At 39.8% G+C, this 20,547-nt stretch overlaps 1 protein-coding gene across 13 annotated transcripts in view; it reads left to right on the top strand.

Moving 5' to 3' along the window:
• The window catches only part of MCF2L (MCF.2 cell line derived transforming sequence like), a 156,777-nt gene that overhangs the window by 73,695 nt on the left and 62,535 nt on the right, over positions 1–20,547 (top strand). For 11 of the 13 annotated variants that reach the window (XR_002044396.3, XM_039549736.1, XM_019282894.3 and 8 more), the window contains one exon: positions 16,117–16,200. Coding sequence is in view for 12 of the 13 variants with exons in the window: in XM_039549736.1 (XP_039405670.1) it covers positions 16,117–16,200 (84 nt within the window). In the remaining variant the exon portion in view is untranslated. Of the gene's footprint in view, positions 1–4,715; positions 4,815–5,599; positions 5,671–16,116; positions 16,201–20,547 lie in introns of those variants that run through there. The other 2 variants (XM_019282897.3, XM_019282898.3) reach the window with 2 other exon arrangements.

Here is a 20,547-nt window from a genome sequence, read left to right as displayed (position 1 = left end):
GAGGGATGTGTAATCTTCAAACCTTTGAAGTTTATTATTGTCTTACAGTGCAAAGTGTTCTTTTAAGATGTAATTTCTCAGCAGCTTTCCTTATGTTTTTTCCAGACATCATATTTTTGAAAGATAGTACAGGGTTCAGCCTTTTAATTGAACAGCATCCTTTTCTTTTAAGTGCTCCAGCACCTATTTGTATTTACCAGCATGCTCATTTTCAATGGAAAGAGTATATTTCTTCATGGATGGAAGCCTTAATTGGGTTTTTTTGTTATTGTTTTCTGGCCATGATTTTTGATTGGTTATACTTGCTTAAATTTAAGTTTGGATATCATGTAGGGACTTTTTTTTGATAACTTCACATCCAAGCTGAAAATTGCCTAAGCAGTTTCAAAATGGGTTAGTTTTGTTGCTGTGCGAAGATTTAACAAGCTGCTTAGTATAATGGATTTATGCAAACATATATGTTTGTGTGTGTGTATAACAGGTGTGTAAACTAATTTTAATCCTTGGGATCTTTTGATGTAAACCAGACAGAATTGTAAATTTTGAATGCTTGATGACTTCAAAAAGAATGAAACCTCTTTTGCATTTATTATTTAAAGAAAACAACAAGAAAGATTAGAAGAAGAAAATGGATGGAGCTTTTAAATAGTCTAGTATGCTAAACTAGAAGCCAACAGATTATGCATCAAATTGCTCCATGTCTTCAAAACTCCACAAATTTATAAATTCTGCAGTTACAGGTGTGAGTTAGGCATATTTTGCCAGGGGCTTTTTTTTGAGAGAGAGTATTCATTTGCATTATAGTAACAATGATCCTATGAAGATAGCTTTTGTGCTTGTACTGAATGCCACAAAGTGCCACATCACTTTATTGGTGTGCTTTTTGTTAAGTACAGCAACCCTGAAGGAAAAATATGCTCAATAATTATATTTTAGTGTTGAACTTGCCAGACTTTAATATCTTTTGCCACAAACATTACCACCCTCATACTTCACACTTGCACATGCTTTATAAAGCAGGTACAGTATCTTGTGTATTTAAGCCATAGTCATAGCTTCCTTCTCTGGGTTTCATAAAACTAAGATAACCCAGTCTTTAACCTCAATCGACTTTGCATCCATCCTTTAACAGCTTTTCCCACAATGTTTTCCTCCGTTCTGCAGGCTGGCACCTGTCACTCACGTCCCATGCTGAGGTGGGAGGGAGAACTTAACCTGAGTGCAGAGCTTGAGTTGAGCTGAAATTAATTTCTTTGCGTTTATAAATACATACACTTGTGCTCACCAAGATTTTCTCAGGAGGGCTCTTGCTTCTTCGTGTTTTAATAGAGCTTAAATTTGCCCTAAAGTCTAGCTAACATGCATGCCCACATAGCACAGTTTTCCTCTATGGTTCTATTTTAAGCTGGATCATGAAGGCCAGGGAAAGGTTTTGTGCTTCAGTGCTTTTGCTCTTTCTTTCTGCTCTTCTCTGAAATGCACAGCAAGGAATTCAGGTATTATAACCATGGAGCAAACATTTTCCCCACGCACACAGTCCAAAATAGAGTGCCAACACAAAAAGCCATTTGGTTACTGGCTGGAACAATCTTTTAACACAGAAGAGTGCTTTATAGGAGCCTGTATTATCATCAGCCCAGCTTTCTGTGCAGAATGGAACTTCTAGGGAAAAAATCATCTTTGCCTGAACACCTTTTAACCAGGCATCTGAGACCAAGTTCCATAGAGACACTCTGTGGGCTTCTGTCCCTCCAGCAGAGTGGGGGGCAGGTTCCAAGGCTCCTCCATAGCAAACACTGAGCTCTCTGTATGTACTATTTCTTCATGTGTGTTGCTAAGTCTAAAGACACTGGTCCCTAAAAGTGGGAGGTGAAGATGTGCCTGGCTGGTCAAGATTGAAGGATAACAGGGTTGAAACATACAGTGCTTTATTTTGGTGCTCTTGGCCACAGACATTACATCTTGATTGATCTGGAAAAAATCTCATCCCTGGAAGTGTTCAGGACCAGGTTGGATGGAGCTCTGAATGACCTAGTTGAAATGTGTCCCACAGCAGAGGGATTGATCTTTTAGGTCCCTTCCAACCCAGGCTGTTTCATGATTCTAAAATATATGTAACTGTGGGGTTTGGAGATTTAAGGCTAGGAAGGAGTAATCTAGATGGGAGCCTGGAGGATGACTGTTCATGTATCTATTGTGCTAATCCAAGAAATTAAATTGTTTTTAAACCAGTACTAGGTTTTCACCTGAATGAATGGTTTCACTGTGTTCTCTGCTGTGAAATCTGAAGGCAGAAGCCTGTTAAAATGTGGTCATCCACATTACATACAACATGAAGGGGCTCTGGAGCTGTTAGTATTGATTAATACAAAGATTTGTAGTTCCTCTCTGTCTTGACAATGAGAAAAAACACAGCCAACATGTTATAGGTCATTCTTTTTCCTCTTTTACATTAATGGAGGGGTTTTTTGGTTTTGTTTTTCTTTCTTCTTAAGGAAGTAGCCAGCTTGCCAAAGTATCAGGTTCCTGGATCTTATTGTGTGGATCTAAGTGGGAGTAATACCTATCTGGAGAAGGGTGTAGCTCCTCTTTTGCTTGGTTTTAATATCTGAAGAAAGGCTATAAAACTTCCTCTCCCTCTCTATGGATGTTTGGAAGGTGTTCCTATGTCTGCTTTATCATCATTTGTTATCAACCAGATAATAAGGGTTACATTTCCTGCATGCTGTGCTGCAGGTGACACCAAGCCCATGCCACTACTAACAGAAGTATCTTGTCAGCCAAGCATATTGCAGAGGATTCTCTCTGCCCACTGTTTGATACCAGCTTGGTGCTGTTAAATAAGAAGCTAATATCAGTGTGCATACTTGCATAAGGTATCTGAGACTCTTCTTCCTGGAGCTGTGCTGTAGTGCAAGAGCCAGAAATAAAAGTGCTGTGAATTGTGATCTTTGTCTGAGGAGTACAAGTCATGATACTGATCTAGGAGCGCTCTCCACCCCGCGGGTTAGGTGGCAGTCCTAGAAAGGAGGGAGTTTGGGCTTAGAGCCAAGATGTAGATCCTGTGTCTGACAGTGCAACAAATGCTGTTACCTGATCTAAGAGAGGTCACCTGCTCCATCTCAGCTTTCCCATGTGAGAGTATTTACATGACTTGTGGGAGTGCTGTGAAGACTCATTCACTAATTTTTAACTCTCTGCACAATCCAATATACTAATGACTCACAAAATACTGAACAGTTAAGTAAAATACTTCTAAGGAGTGTAAATTCTTTTAAATCTACCTTTATTTAAAAACATCTGATATTGCTTAGAAAACTCTTGTGTTTTGACAAACTACAAAATGTAATGACCCCCAAAATGAAATAGCAGAATTGAAAATAAATTACTGTGATTATATTCTTCAGGTCACATATTAATGTCATGCACTGAATAGAGCTGCTTATATAGGTGGTAGATTTATTAGAATACATCTGACTGTATGGGATTATCAACAGTTCCTGCCCCATGGTAGATGAATGGTGAGAACACAGATGTGGAGTGCTTCAGAAAATAACCTCTAGTGTGGTCTGTGAGTGACCTGGGTTTGTTTTGGTTTGTTTTTATGGGATTGGTTGATGGCTGGGAGTGCTGAAGCAGAAATGGAGCTTTTTCCCATCTGCAAATGGGATTTTGTGAACAGATGTAACCATCAATTCAAGCTTTTTATCCTTGCTGTCCTCTTTCCTTGACCTCTCTTGTTGGGAGAGGACTCTTATAACACTGTGAAGTGAAGAAAAACAATCCATTTGTTTTCGTATGGCTGTTGCTGTCACTCGTGCTCCTTGGCTCACTCTTTGTATTAGTGAGTCTGAATGGCCGATAACTAATCTCAAGTGTATTAATTAACAGGTAGTCTGTCACTGGGCAATTACTTTAAAGGATCAGGTAAAGCAAGAGAGCTCAGCATTCATGTCTGAAAGATCATATGGAATACTTCTCTTCTAGTTTTTTTGGTCATTTGTTGCCTTATTTTCTGTTGTCTTATTCCTAAGATTTCAATGTATTTCCACTTGCAAAGTCACATCAGTAGAATGTCTTTTTGTCACCTCTTGCTGCTTTGGGTGGGCTCCTTCATAGAGAACAGGTGTTTGATGGATTTGCTACCAAGGAAAACACCCCAGTTCGGTTCCACCAAAGACATGGGGGTGAGAATTTCCTGACAAGTAGGAAAAGCTGACTTTATTTCTGGGGAGCTTTCTAGCCAGAGGTTCATTGAAAAAGGGCATTTGCCCCTTGGGCAGTTAATTTCCCTGTGTGGAGTAGGGGTGGGTGGTAGAAAAAGATGATAATGCTAGATTTACTGTACCATTGTTTGTTAAAACTAGAGCTTTTAAAGGGAGGGTTTTTTGACAAGGCACACTTAGGATTAATTTTTTAATGCATTCTTACTCTGATAATGTTTGAACAGTGCATGCGTTCATATTTAAAGTAAACAGCTTGCATCTAATGCGTGCCAGCGGTTTATGCAGGAAGACAAGAAGTGGTAGCCAGCAGCCAGCAAGCCCTTCGGAGGACCTCTGAGCCTGCTGACAGGCACACTTACTCTGCCTGTAATTTAAAGAAAGGCATTATGTCCCCAGTGGCTTGGCTTTGAGTGAAAGATGGAGTTTTGCGCTCTCATTTTGCACTGAGGACGAGCTCACAGATAAATAGGTCACTGTCCGCGGAACTATTTTGCTCTAAATCAATTAGAAGCAACATGACCTTAAGCCTGATCTCCTTGCTCTACAAAGATATTGCCGAATTGTGGCTGCTTCTGAAGAATTGCACAGGTGTGTCTAGTATTTCAAATTTTCTTAGTTTTTTGATTGCAGGTCAGGTAGGAACTTTGCCAGATAATGTTATCCTACTGAGGAAAACGGGATGCGTTTTAGTACAAAGGCAAAAGTTGTATTCTGGTTGTGTGCGTTCATGTATAAATACAATTTATTGGTGGGGGTATGTGTGTTCTGTCCTTGTGTAAATTTGCAGTGTATCATTTTATTTGCAGATGTATCTCTCAGTACACCAGATGTATCCAGAAAATCTATTCCTGTATTTTACATGGAAGGTACTTTGCTCAGGATTCATTCATGCCGTGATTACGGTGATCAGAACAGCTGCTAAAGCTTACAAGGAGAATTTGCTGTTGCAGAGAGCTGTCCTGCTGTTTCTGGTTTACAGTGCGTTTTAATTTCAATTCATTGCATTTTGAATATCAGATACATAATTTCTCCTGATCCCTAATGGAGGTAGAGAAAAAGCAATGTTTCTTTCACAGGACACAATTTGGCATCCCCTAGTTGTTAGTATAGGGGGATTAATCTAAAATGAATTATTTCTTTAATTCCTTCAGTCAGAGCTTTCTATAGAAATGTTGTTTCTGTTAAGATATAATGAAATAGTAGAGATATTATTTGCTGTTAATAGTGCAGCTACAGTCCATTGAAAAATGAAAGCATGTTTTGTGGAACAGGAACAAGCAAAAATTGCGTCCTTATTCTGGTGCCTGAATCTACATTCCCAGTTCTGTTTTCTGCTTTTGGTATGCGTGACTATTGCAGAGGAAACAGAGAGCACCGAGCCCATGGACTGGTGTGTAATCTTCCAATACTGTAGCTTTTGAAATGTCAGATTTAAATAAAACAGGTATGTAAAGGGTGGATCTTCTAACTAAAGGGTGGATCTTCTTACTAATCTTTAATTAGTATTACTAATTATCAACAGTGAGTCTGAGTGCTCTGCTTCTCAAGTAGTGCTTGATGCTACGGGGATAATACTAAAAGGCATGCTGGTTAGGAGGAATGAATGAAAGGTTTAAGAAAGGTGAGGATAACCAGATGGAAAGGGTGGAGGGGTTAATCAGCCTGAGTAACTTTTGTTCTTTATTCGCATCCTCATCTGCATCCCTGAGAGGGGAGGGGTGGATTTAGGAAACAACTGATTATTGTAGGAGACAGTGAATGTAGAACCAGGGAGTGTTTTGTGTCAAATCATGGTGGTGTATATGTAACCATGCCAGGACTACTTGTGTAGACTGCCAAGTTTAAAATAGGGTGTTTTCATTTGTATTTGATTACCCTGAAATAAGTGAGCAGGGCTTTTGTTAGCAACTGCCAAGGCTTGATTCTCATCTGTTTACTCCCACCACTTCTTGTGGGTGTGATCAGTGTGCCAGAGATCGCTCCTTTCTGGAGAGCTGTTGGAACATTCTGCTCAAAGTGGGCAGAAAGGTTGTCCCTTTCCCTGGCACTGTTCTTTCCTCTTCCTCCTGAGCTTTGTATGGAATATTTATTGTACCTACAGTCAGCAGAGACGAGAAAATGTGAGTGAAGGAAATGTCTCAGCAAGGCTGACTGTATTGCACTAAATGATTCTGTAGCTGCCTATGGGAGAGACTAAACTTTGTCCATGTCCTGCCTCAGAACTACCTGAAGTAGTTCATATTCGCAGTGCTTTAGAGAGGCATGGTGGGTTTCATCTTTTACATAGCATTAGACAGTAAGCCACAGTGCTTCAAGAGCTCTTCATCAACAACTCTGTCATCTGTGTGGTAAGGTGGGGCAGCCAGCTGGGTTATGAATTCAGCAACCTCTTCTTTATAAGTAACCTGTAATCGGAGTCCCAAATACTGGGAAGTTTACTAGCAACTGCAAGTAAATGTTTTAGCTGAAAACTAGTACACAGCTCTAAATAAGCCTCTTAGTGAACACTTAGCCTTTCTTTCTCTCTCACACTCACACACATTCCCTTTCAAAACATTAGTTTATAGATGTATAGTTACATGAAAAACTGTACTTGTGTAAGAGTACCATAAAATAATGTATTGTCTGTTAGAAATTATTCTCACCATCTTCCATATTGTTGAAATGATAAAAGTCAAGAAAACCTTACTACCAGGGCCTGCAGTGACAGGACAAGGAGCACCAGTTTTAAATTGAAAGAGGCTAGGCTTGGATTTGGTATACAGAATAATTTTTTTTTTACAATGAGGATGATGAGACACTGGAACAGATTGCCCAGAGAAGTTGTGGATGCCCCACCCTGGAAGTGTTCAAGGCCAGGTTGGATAGGGCCTTGAGCAACCTGGTCCAGTAGAAGGTGTCCCTGCCTACAACAGTGTGGTTGGAACCAGATGATCCAACCCATTCTGTGCAACTTCACAATTGTTAGCACTGCTATCATTTATTTCCAGAACAGATTCATACAATAAGCAATTAGATTTTACCACTTTGCTGCTTTAGAAAAGTGTTGGGGTTTTGTTTTTTGAAAAGAGTAAAATCACTCATTGTTTAAAATCTTACCTTGCTTCCAAAATAACACAGAAGAATTGAATTCAGTGTAGTAGAATTGCCAGGTGTTGTGGTTTGACACTGGCCCAATGCCAGGCACCCATGAGAGCTGCTCGCTCACCCTCCCCTGCCACAGTTGGGCAGAGGAGGGAAAACAAAAAAAAGTTAACGAAGGCTTCATAAGTGAGATAAGGACTGGGAGAAACACTTCAAGGTTGAAACAGGCTCAACTTAAAGTTACAAAGTGAATTTATTACTCACAGAATCAGAGGAGGATAATGAGAAGTAAAATAAGCCCTTCGAACACCTTCCCCCCCAGCCCCTCCCTCCTTCTCACCGACAGCACAGGGAGACAGGGCATGGGGGTTTGGTCAGTCCATCACCACAATTTTCTTCTACTGCTCTGGGTGAGGAGTCCTTCCCCTGTGAGGCTGTGGGCTCCCTCCCACGGGAGACAGTTCTCTGCAAACCTCTCCAACATGAGTCTGCTCTCACAAGCAGCAGCCACACCGCACCTGCTGCAACATGAGTCCCTCCCATGGGCACACAGTCCTCCCAAAACTGCTGCACCGTGGCTCTCTTTCCACGGGGTGCAGTCCTCCAAGGACAGGCTGCTCCAGCCTGGAAGCAGAGGCCCTCTCTCTTCACTGGGTCTTCCACTGGATCACAGCCTCCTCCAGGCATCCACCCGCTCCGGTGTGAGCACCTTCCCCACAGGCTGTGGGTGGATCTCTGCATCCCCCATAGACCCATGGGCTGCAGGGGGACAACCTGCTTCACCATGGTCTGCACCACGGCCTGCAGAGGAATCTTGGCTCCAGCGCCTGGAGCACCTCCTGCCCCTCCTTCTTCACTGACCTTGGTGTCGCCATGTTGTTTTCCCTCACATGTTCTCACCTCCTCCTCTTCTCTGACTAGAAGCCAAAACCTTGTGACTTTGTTTCGATTTTCTTCTTAGTATGTCATCACAGAGGCATTACCAACCTCTCTCATTGGCCCAGTTTTGGCCAGCAGCATGTCCATCTTCAGAGCCATCAGCCATTGGCTCTGCCGGACATGGTGGGAAGCTTCCAGAAGCTTCCTCACAGAAGCCACCTCTGTGGCCCCCCTGCTACCTAAAACCAGGCCATGCCAAACTGATACACCAGGTATTCATATTCATACAGCTGGTCCTGGGTGTGTTGACTTTTCAGTTAAAGCTTTGGGGCCTGCTTTGAGATACATATTTTTCTGAAGAGGTGAAAGCAGATGGTTTTGGTGGAGACAAATCTTTGCTTTCATTTTCTGAAATATGTCCACTTCAGCTTATGTGTTTAAATTGAGTGATTGCATTGTTAATTTTTAGAGCTCACTGAAGATGAGTCCTTTAGCTTGCATGTGGCTCTTCTACTCAGAGCTGATCTTTCAATTTTCTGTATTTGGAAGACTTCCCCTTCTTTGCAAAGCTTTACTATTTAGAAAGCAAAATTCCTGTAATAATTTTCTCAGAGCATTAAATCTTACTAAAATGCGGTTAGCAAAATCTAATGTTTTTGCTACTCCATAGAGGCTTGCTTGCTAAAGTGCTAAGTGAGACACATCTGGGTCACTTCCCTTCTTATCACTTGAGCCCTTGCTAGGGCAGCATTCTCTGCTGCTCAGTCTTTATCTACTATTTCTTTATTATAAAAAAAACAAAACAAAACAAAAAAAAACCAAAAAAATTTGCCTTTTGCAAAATCTGCTGCTTGTAGGTGACTAAGTACATCTAATACTTTAGAAGTATTTTTATTCTGTACACTCAGCATTATTTGCAGTATTAGGGAGTTAACAATGCTGCAGTTTTGGCAATATTTAAATGTGGTTCCTAGGAGTCTGAAACTATCCTGCAAGAACAGAAAAGGGTTTACCAGCAGGCTTGGCTTCCTTCAGGACATCCTGGAAAGAAGAGCGCAATATTGTTGTTGCAATAGTAAGGGTGTGCCATATGCATGAGGTTCATGTATACATTTGGGTAGTAGGTACACCTACTGTTGCTGCTTTATCTCTAAGGCCTTTTTGTGCTTAATACAAATTTAGGCTATAATATGGCTGTGTGGCATGATTCTAAGTTCCCCTTACTTCTCACTTTGGAAAGGGAGTAATTAATATGACTTGAAATAGCACGAAGAATGTGTCTTTCTCACCAAAACACTCTAGGTGCACTTAAGCATGTATGAAGCAAAAGCATGGCAACACAGATTACATTCTATAACTGGTAACACTTTGATATTTCTTGCAAAATTGCAACGCACACCCCCCTCACCTTTTGTCTTACTTTAGATTTTCTTCACAAACAAAGAAATACTAGATTTTGGGTTTGATCCCTAGACTGACTTTCTAATTATTACATCATTTTCTTCTGGTTACAGATTAGCTAGTGTTTAGTCTCTCTTGTAAGCCATATCCAGACTTAAAGGTGATCCCTGACAAGCTGTGGACTACGGAATACTGTGTCAAGTAAGTGTGACTGATGAAGCAGAGGAGGAAGAAGCTGTAGTATTTAGCACTCATCATATCCTGTGAATGCATCTATTATACATGAAAGGGAGGGGATTGTATTTCCTCACATGTTTGTGCTTTGAGGTGATGTTATTTTTGCAAAATAAGACAATTAATTTTGTTGCCTTTTACAAAAGGGGAGGTGGAAGAAGAAAGAGAAAAGCAGGCACTACTTTGACATGTATAATAAGCGGTCAAATCCAGTAATTTTAGAGAAGAGTTTGAAAGAAACCAAAATCTTGGTTGGCTCTCAAAGTATGCTTTTGAGCAGATATTTGATAATTTGACTCAAGAAAATTGGAACTGTTATACCTCTTGGTCATTTTGTGCCAAGCCAACGGCGTTGCATTTGCTGTATACCTTGAAAGTTCTTTTTTTAAAGGAAGGATCAGTGTTTAATCTCCCTACCTGAAACCAAACCATCATCCTCATAGTTTTGTAGGTAGTCTTGTGCCAAATCTCCAACTCTGTGATCTCAAAGAAGAAAGAGGTGGATATTTTTTTCTTTAATTGTGACTGCAGAAAGTAGAAAATTCCCGAGTAAAGTAGGGGGTTCAGTAGGTTTCTGTATCATACAAAGATGTTGGGTTTTGTTTTTTGTTCTTTAACCCATGACAAGTTCCTGCCTCTTACATTTAAGTTCTGGAATTGTACCCTTTGGGGACTAATTCATGTGTCTTCTTAGTAGTTATGGTGTTCTTCGGGTATGATCAACGAAGCAGAATTATCAAATTTCATTTCAGTGAACTGATTTAAATATTACCAAAATTTAGGAAATATGAGCAGTGCTGCATAAATATAATTTCTGGACTTTGTGAAGCATCTGTCAGGTTTTCTGATGCACTAGACATTTAAAACACCACCCAAATAATAAGTGCCTGTGTCCACTGTGCCTGGGCTTATAATACAGGGAATATTGTTCCTAAGATTTTAAAGTTTCTTTGGCAGTAGCACTTCCAAGTCTTGACTCGACTAGATCCTTACTTAACACTGAAGATGCATCCTAGCCTGTTGGACCACTGGGTACATAGTAGTGCTGTTCTCTGCATATTGTGACAATAGGCCAGACAGTCTTAGAAAATTTACTGAGGGTAGGAATGCTGCAGAAGTGGAGCTTGTATAAAGCATCGTTCTCTTAAAAGAAAAGATATCTCAACTTGAAGTCTGCTTTATGCACCAGGAATTTTGAGAGGAAATAGTCTTTTCTGACTAGGAGAGGAAATGGGAGATAGAGCTTAGCTGTAGTCTGTGAAGCTTTTACAAGTAAAATTCTCATGAAACTATATAATTTAAAATGGTTTTTGGACACTCAATGCCATATAAAGCTGTTTGGAGCACTAGGTTGTTTTATATCTCTTTGTGCCAGCAACTGGGATGCTGGTAGAGGCAAAGAACTTGAATTTCTTCTTGCTTAGGATGTTTTAGCTCACCAGAAACAAACAAGTTGCAAAAGCACTGTTTTGCTCGGGTGATAATTTCCTTCCCAACTACACTTTAACAGAGAACCATATTTTGCATGAAAATATCTGAATTTAATAATTTGCTTTTCCTGGTCCATCATTTTAATGATGGTGTAGTCAAATGAAATTGGAATTAACTCTTCCTAAAGGTATATTTTGAACTGGTGAGGTTTTAAATCTTAGTTTATGAACACTTGCATAAATTCCTGTCATCAGCCCAGCGTGGCTACAAATAACATGAGGACCTGAAGAGCCTTGTCTGCAGCTGTTGTGCCTGAGCATACCAAGCACCAAGCACTGAACTTGCAGGCATTGTCACTAATCAGCAGTGATTTTTAAAATTCAGTTTTAGAGCTGGAAAGCTTACTTTGCATCTTAAGCAGCTCATTAGTTTTAGGTGGCTTAGAGCAGAAGAAGGCTTCTCTGCACCAGCTCTGCTGCTCTGGCCCTTCCTGCTTGGGGGGCTTCACAAAGGAGCTGACTGTTAGTAGTGGTGGTCTGGGGGTGAAGATGAAGAGGGAAGAATGAGGAAATGAAAGATTTGCCTTAGGGCTGAGAGAGATGAAGGGACTTCTCTGAAAGTCATTGTCTTGCATTTATAATTACCAGATGGGAGGGTGGTTTAATGAAGAGATTTTTCAAATGAAGACCCCCTTCATAAAATGCATTCAACTCTCTGAGTGGGTAAGCTATTCCAGAACAGAAGCAAAACAAAACTGTGTAAGAAAAATACATTATTTCTTCAGTTTAAGACATGGATTTTATAGAGAAACCATAGACAAGTTTTCATTAAAATCTTGCAGACTCAGCAAGAAAGAGGAGGAAATAAAATTACTTGTCATTTGATTTCTGATGTGCTATTGGGATCTGTGCTGAAAGGCTTAACTTGTGTGCGGATGTGTACAAATAGGTTGGCTTTCAAGTTGGTATAAAGTAATGGCCATAGAATTTCCTGGAGAATTACTCAAAGGGTGGTGTAATTCCAGCTGGCTTGCTGGGAGTTTATTAAACCCATTACAGGAAGCTCACAAATCATGTCAGGAGACTTCCTTGTGTGTATTGTGGGTACAGTCAGTTTAGAGTCCACTCCAGTATTGTCTTCGGTGAAAATGGGTTTGCTTCAGCATGTCAGGCAAACCCCAAATGATGATGAGTTTTAGTTTGATTGGAAAAGAAAGAGGAGCTTTTTATCAATAATGGAAATTCTTGACTGCAGTGACATTGATTGTTTTCTCAGATCCCAGGTTCTTCGGGGCTTGCTGGCACCAGGTAATTCGAGCACGAGTTATCTTTGTGCCCTCATGCTTAAATCTGTCATCCTGCTTCATCTGAAATGCAGTCAGGTGCCTCTGATGGGATGGGGTCAGGTCCCTCTAAGCCATCATCCTTTATCCTTGAGACAGGACTATCAAAGCAAGATTTAAATTGAATTAGCAGATGATATATCTGTAAGACTGTGGTTCACATTTTCAGTGAGAAAGTCTTTTTTTATGTAAGAACCATATATTTAACTGATTCCTTTATGTTAGTAAGATGACACTTCTGCCCTCTCTTACACTCATAATTTGAATACTAGATAATGTGGGGATTTTTTTAAAGGACCTCCAGTTGTCAGCTTAGAAAAAATCTTTGCACATTCTCAGCTATTTTATGTGTTGGGGTTTAAAAAAATAGTAATAAAAAAGCAGTACTAACTTTAGAGAACCTTGCTTTACTGTTCATTATCACCTACAATACCACATGCACTATAATTCCCAGGGACTTTCTTGTAAGCTTCTTAAGCTCCTCAAGAAAGACAGGATATTCAAGCATGTTTTGATGTGAGCAACTATTTTCAGCAATGAGTTTGGGATATGGCAAAACAGACAGGCTCTTAGGTCTCTGCATTGAAAACACTGTGTAAAGCAGAAAAGCTAGAGCAGGGAAAATAATGGGCTGTGTGAATCTTAAACTATTCAAGTAGAAGTGGAATTTGATTCTATAAAAAATCCTTAGAAAACAGTGCACAGATTTTCAGTAATTCTGTATTTTAATGTGCACTTAATTAGCTTTACAAAAATTGAAATGGTCCCTAAAGAATGTAGCAGGTGGCAGGTTCTCTATTTAAAGAATATTTCCAAGAAAATACTTTCCCCAAAGGCCATGAGAGTAAGGAGTGTGTGCTCTCATAGTCTATTCAGCATGTGTGCCTTTTGTTGCCTTATCCTTTTAAAGAAATAGCATATGCAAGTAATGATGGACAACATTAAAGTGAAATCAGATTGAACCCCAAACAAACTGTGATGAACTCTCTTTAACAGAGGGATGCTAAATGTCAAGGAAATGGTGCAGAGCAATGAGTTTTTACAATTGCATCTTCTCTGAAGGAAAACAAGATATTGAAGAGGGATTTCTGGCTAAATCTATGGGTGGTGATCCTGGGTTCAAGTGTATCCTGTCAAGCGGCTGGATGTGACTTGTTTGGCAATTCCAAGAGTAACATTTCCCTGCGCTTTTTTGGTGCTGCTTTTTTTAATCTTGGTTGTTTCAAATTATTGAAAATCAGCTCCGATCTTAGTGCATACTTGGCTTTTAGAAGTATGTCTTGAAACCGAATCAGCAAGAGCAAGATGAGATGTGCTTTGGTGCAGAGGAGTGCAGCAGCAAGGGCACTTTCGTGTCTCAATGGACACGTTGTGCTGCTCCTCCAGTTGCAAACAGTTGGGCTCTTAAATTTAAGTTAAAACTGAGTTTAAAACCAGGGGGAGGAAGAGACTGTCTTTTCAGTGAAGCAGTATTTGACCAGTGTTGTGGGACTGACCTGTGTGGGTGGCAAAAGCTGCTGCTCCTACCAGAGGGAACACTGGAGCAATCAAATCTAGACTTGGGTATTCACATGATACATGTCCGAATTGCAGCTGGATTGATCACAGGGATGCATGGGGAAACAGTGATCCTTAGGTAATGGTACATAAAGAGTTTCTCTTCCTTGGGAATGTCCTGCATCCTTCAGTGTTGTGTGTCATGTGTTCACTTACATATGCAACATTCAACTATTTTACTACATGCTTAAGGTGCAATGCTATGCAATAATGAAAATTATGTCTGCCTGTGACTTTAGGCAGGATGGCATTTTATAGACCGATGATGTTATTTTCACTTTTTCCATCTCCCACCAAAAAATAGGCATCGATCCTATAAGAGTTTATATTCAGGTTAATGGGTCCACCTGCAGGTATTGGTTTGCAGAATCAGGGCTGTTTAGTGTTTTAAACACTGCTGCAGGAGGGCTACTTGTATTATAAGGCACAGACAGCAAAAATAAACTCTAAAATCCTTTTTTCTTTGGGGAAGTGGGGTATTCCTCTTCTGGAAGTTACTTGGCCATCTGAGATTGGAGGTTTGAAAGATCTGTGTTCAGTGTTCTGTTGAGAACATCGAAATGGTGACATAACTGAAGGTCTGGGTGAAATATGACTTGACAGTTAAAAGTATCCACTTATGGATTTGACAGCATGGTATGCAGAAGTCTTCTGATCAGGCAGCAGTTTGCCGGATACAGGAAAATAGCTCTGATCAGTGTGTGACCTTGAAAGTGGTCATGGGTCTTCCCCTGCCCAACAGGATGACAGAGAACAGAGAAGTTCTGTTTCACAGTATAAGTTCTTTCTTATATGGAAGAAGTAACTGAAAGTGGCTTTTTTTCCATTCTGAAATAATTGCAGTTCTCAGAATTTTACATATGTGAGAATTGCTCATAGAAGTGGGTGTCTGTCTGCTCACAATCTAGCATTTGAGAGACCTCAGTGGCAGCAAGTCCTTGAGGACCAGAGCGCTACTTTAGCTTGTACTTCAGTGCAGGTGACACTTATCCTTACATAAGTTTTAGGCTTTTACTTATTTTTCCTGTGCACATTCACAGCTCTGAGTGTCAAAACCTATGTTAATGACATTTCAATGTACATTAAAACCCAAAACTTCCATGTCAGTACAATGTCAGATTAAAAGAAATGTTCATAACCAAATAAAGGAAAAGCTGTGTTGTCTCTTCTCTACTTTTCAATGAGGCTAATATGTGGAATAATAATTTTTTAGGAACTGCAAAAGAGTAAAACTTCTTGTTTCCTTGTAAAAAATGCAATCATAGTTTATGAATGAGGCAACTCTGTCATGCAGTCTTTGTCACAATCAGCGAAACTCAGGTTTCTGCTTGACCTCTGGAAACACGCTCTGGGAAACGCCTCTGCTGAAAAACTGGGACAGAAAACCAAGGGTTGGGAAAGCAGAATGGTTGTCACTAAACTGAACTGGAAGGGCTGAGAAAAAAGCTTAAGCATTGCTTTTCAGTATTGAGGTAGAAAGCGTGTGTGTGTGTGTGTGTGTGTGTGTGTGTGTTCAAGGAGAGGATGTACTTTCAAGCCGGTTCTATCTATCTTATTTAATGCTGTTATCTTGGGGAATCTAGACAACAGACTCGAGAAATGATAAGTTTCTTGGTTTTGTTTGAATTGAGACAATTTTAATAAAAATTGAATTTAATATGTAAAAAGTCCCACTGTTTACCATCATTCCTGAGGAATGTTAGTTCTACAGTGTTCAGTGACAGTTCTGTACTGCTTCTAAATGTCAGTAAATGTAAATTCCTCTTTTATTAGTGTGCTATTCAAAGAAAAGTTTGCCCTTGGCAAACACTTGAAAGACTCCAAAGATTTTCACGTATTTTTCAAAAGTTAGACAGTTTTCTGAGTGTTTGTGTTCTAGGAATGTTTTTTTTTTTTTTGATGTCTGCTGTGAAATTTTACATAAAATGACTTTGCAATGCAATTTTTTTTTTCTCTCCACAGATGAAATCATGCATCAGGATATCATTCCCCTCTATGCTGCAGATATTCAGGACCAATTAATGAAACAATTTGCATATCTGTCAGGTAAGACTATGGTGTTCCCTCCTATACATATTGCTTAGATGCATGGTTCAGCCTGCTGTCCTTTAAAAGTCTCTGAGGTCTCTTACATGAGAAATCAATGAGTAACTCAAAATTCAGGCTATCAAGACTTGTTATTTAAGGATTTATTAAAAGATTTTTTTAAAGTATAACAGAAATTTTAAAATTATAGTTAATTTTCCAGTTAACTGGAGATTGCAGCATGGATGCTGTGGTGGTTGCTTTGGTCTTGCAGTCCTCAGCATGGATGCTGTGGTGGTTGCTTTGGTCTTGCAGTCCTCAGCTCCCAGCCCCAGCTGCCACAGGCTCTGCTGTCATGTTTGACACTGAAGCCCAAGCTGACACCTTGGTCTTGACCAAAGTGGTGGAGCAAGCAGCGTGGTACCATGTTCCCCACAGCCTCCATGCTGGGGTCAGACAAGTGTAGCATTGAGTTCTGGACAGGATTTTTGGATTGGTATCACTGACTGCAGAGGAACCTGGTTTTGGGTATAAGGCTGTCTCCAAAAGCAGCACAGCCACTTCCACACAGCACAGGGTCTTTGCCCCTGGGTCACCTGTGCCAGGCAGGTGATGGGGGCTGGTGTTTGTGCCATGCAAGTGTTGGCTGCTGAGCTTGGTCCACTTCCACGCTGAGCCCACGGCTGGCCGATAATGGGCAAAGGGAGATGGTGCCTTTGCTCACTGATCAGGCTGTGTGGAAGAAGGTGTCTGATAAGCCTCTGAGTTTGTTCTCCTGTCTTCTGCCTGTAAAAGCTCTTGCAGGTATGCAGCAGTGAACTTGCTGGAGTTATGGCCCTGTTCTGCCCTCCCTCCAATACACAGGGAGAGCATCAGTGGCTTTGCAGAGCTGCCCTGCATCCTTCAGCATAAAGGAAATTTACCTCTCTGAGCTGCAGCTGGACTCTATGACTTTTCCTCTTCCTCTGAATCCCATTCTACATCGGATCCAGAGACACACGGGAGTGAAACAATGTACTGCTTTACTTGGCAAGATTTCACTGAATCTTTTTGTACTCATAATTAACTATTAATTATGATTTATTTCTGCCACACAAGCTAAACTGTGGGTCTGCAGTAGTGACTGTGTTTTCTGTGGGGTGATGGTAGCAGCTGGAAAATAAGATATTCTTTTATGAAGTTGGCTGTTCATGCTTCATTTGAGATTATAGTGTTTAAGCTACAATTCTTCTCTGGAAGTTAATTTTTTTGACTTTCCAAGCTCATTCTTATCCATGGGCAGAAAATGTCTCATAAGAGTGTTATGCAAGAATCAGCCTATCTATGAAACTCTAAGTAGGGTTTCTATTTTGCCCCTCTGAAGTGAGGGGGAAAACTGAAAACTGATGACTGTGGTAGAAGAGTTGTTGAGTTCACAAATCCACAAGCATCTTCAGCATTCAATAAATCCACCTGGCAGTAGAGCTTAGTAAGAGCAGCCTTGTTCTATTTTCTTCTATTTATTCAGCCTCATGTCAATTAGAATTTTGTTTTATTTGCCTCAAGTCGTAGGTCAGCTGCATTACTGTGACTAGATTCTCTGTTGTATTTTATTACTCTTGGGAAATTTGAGCATGAGGCATTTTCATTTCAAAATTTTGGTTCAGTTTTTTTTATTCTAATGTTCTCCTGCAGGACACTGATGCTTAATTCTCTGCGCAGTACCAAATAGTGGTGTTACAGGTTCTGTGAATGAAGGAACAGAGCCAATGTTTTGATACTTGATTTATGTATGATTTGTTTGTTGTTACAGTTGAGCTTAAGAGGGGTTTTGCTCTTAAGAGGGGTTTTGCTCTAAGGCCACTTAAGACATTCCTAGCGTGTGTGAATGGGACTTTTTTGCTTATTACTAAGTTGCCTTGGAAATAGAATCTAAGGACATGGCATAAAACTCTTTAAAGTGGAAGTCCATAGATTACTAATGCTTTAGGTAAAATAGCATATTTGTAGGTATTGCTGAATGTCTTAGATGCATTTCTGATTTTAGTTGTTGGCTTTTCAACAGCAAGTCAATGTGTACTTGAGAATTGCTTTAGTTTCTCTAATAGGATGTGTCTAGGTCTCATGGGACACTTGCTTGAATAGTGAATGAAACCTAGTCTGCTTCTGTGGCTAAAGGCTGTAGCCCTTCCCAAGCTGCTTTCTGTGTTTTGGTCTAAATCGGGGTCACTTCTTACTCGTGTCCCTCATTGTGCTGGATTGGAATGGAAATGCTACAGGAACATCCAAATTAGCCTTGAAATGAAACAAAATAAAGCAAAAACTTCCACTAATGCTTCGGTTTGTCAGTAAATATAACAAGGTGCAATGAAATCAAGGTGCTCACTACTTCTACAGACTCGCTCTTGCCCAGCAGCAAGTATGCAGCTGTGTTCAGCTTAAATCTGATGTTGGGGCAAGCTGTGGATGAGGTTTGTAATTAGTCATTCACACAGAAAGTTTATAAACCCTGAAGTTAATATTTTACCTCAGGCACAGTTGTTTACTTTTTGCCTTGGAGTTTTTTCTTTCTGTGGAACAAGGTCCTTATCTTTGCTAAAATTGTTACTCTTTCGTTGTTGCTAGGCTATACTAAGTGTTGTGTCTACACGGTTCAGTGTCTCAATTCTTTTACCTTTGCTTTCTTTAGTTAGTATTCGTGCAACCACTTTTTCTTCCGCATTGAAAAGGGTCTTCTGCCTGTTTTTTTCCTTGTTTGTTTTTGGGTTTTATCCCATGAAGGACAGTGTAAGGTCTATTTAAAAGTCTCTGGAAAATGTATTATGTATCCTTATGTACTCCTCACAGTCTTTTATTCATATTTTATATTTTCTTTCATAAGTATGTTCTCTCTCCATGATTGCTGTGTGACTTTCATACCCACCCAGCCTTGTGTCTATCTGCCATCGTAGTGTGCAGGTGTGTTAAAGTAAATGTAGGTGGGGAAGAGCATACAGACACCTGTGTATGTTGATATGCATCCTAAATCATTCAAGCTATGTGATGTGCAAATGAGACTCTTGGGCACCATGAGTACTGAACCAGGTATTTAACTCCCTTTCCTTTGAATGCCTATTTATGCGTTGAACAACTTCAAAGTGTCTCCATTAAATGAAATACAAGTATGAGTTCATGCTATTTGCATTTTTGTCTATTGATTCCTCATTGTTTTTCCTGCCATTGAAAAATTTAACATTGATACTAGCTTTCAAAATGCTTGTACCTTTGATTTATAAATTTAAACATATAGGCTTATACCTCTATCATTGTAGGTAGTAAGCTTTTCGGTTTGTCTAACTTTATTTTCTTGGATGTGCTCTTGCTTTCTTCTGTGGAAATGACTTGACAACACCTCACTGGTCAAACTGTTCCCATTGAAGTAGCTCTGGCTGCTGAGTCTGTAAAATTATGTTTGAGCATTTCTGTGTGGATCCTGTACCACATCCACTGGAACAGTTGGTTAAAAATATCCAACTGATAGCAACAAAATATCCAACAAAATAGCACAAGAAGTGCTATTTTGTTGCTGATATAATATAGACAGTATCTTTGTTGTGTATGGACATTGGGAGAGGTATTGCTTATCAGTCTTTGCCTTGCACAGGTGTAAGCTTAACTATTGTTTTTATTCACTGTGCTAAACCTACTGTCTGTAGAGATTTTTTAAAAATCAAACCAAAAATGTAGTAAAGAAAAAGAGAAAGGGAAAAAATGAATCCTTGGCTAAGAGATTTCCAGTTCAAGTATGTTCAGATGCAAATTTAGTTATTGCAATCCAGTTTTTAAGCCAGTATATTTGCTGCTGATCAGCCTGGACAAGATGCAGCTTGTGAAGTTAAACAAGTAAAACTTCACTCTCATCTCAAGAAAAGAACATTTTAATAAATTCCTCCTGAATCTGTTTTTCTTTGCAGAGGATATGCAGTGAAGCTTTTATTCACTCCCTAATTGAAGTCTACATGTAATTTCAAATACTGAGTTATCCAGTTAAATATCTTATGCAAGCAGAAAGGAGAAATTCCTTATCAGAAATGTACAAGCATAATAGCTGAACCACTAAAATAGTAAAAAAAATCTGAAGTAATCCCTTCTCAAAATCATGTGAGGACTTCACTTTTGACAGGACTGCAAACAAGATTACTTTTAAGCAGGGTCTTTTGAACTAAAGTTGTAGGTCTGAGCCATTCAACAAGGATAATGCTCTTGGATCTTGTGTGTGCACACTGATCAACATAGAGATGATATTTTTTCTCATAGTCCAAATACTATTTCATTTGCATTATAGAATCAGGCCAGAAGACTCTTTGCTCTGTCATCTAATTATATCCAACTACTTACTTCCTTTTGGTG

The sequence above is a fragment of the Corvus cornix genome, chromosome 1 (assembly GCF_000738735.6).
Source record: "Corvus cornix cornix isolate S_Up_H32 chromosome 1, ASM73873v5, whole genome shotgun sequence".
Classification (NCBI taxonomy): Eukaryota; Metazoa; Chordata; class Aves; order Passeriformes; family Corvidae; genus Corvus; species Corvus cornix.
The sequence above is the reverse complement of the archived record's forward strand: the minus strand, read 5'-3'. Positions and strand labels throughout refer to the sequence as shown.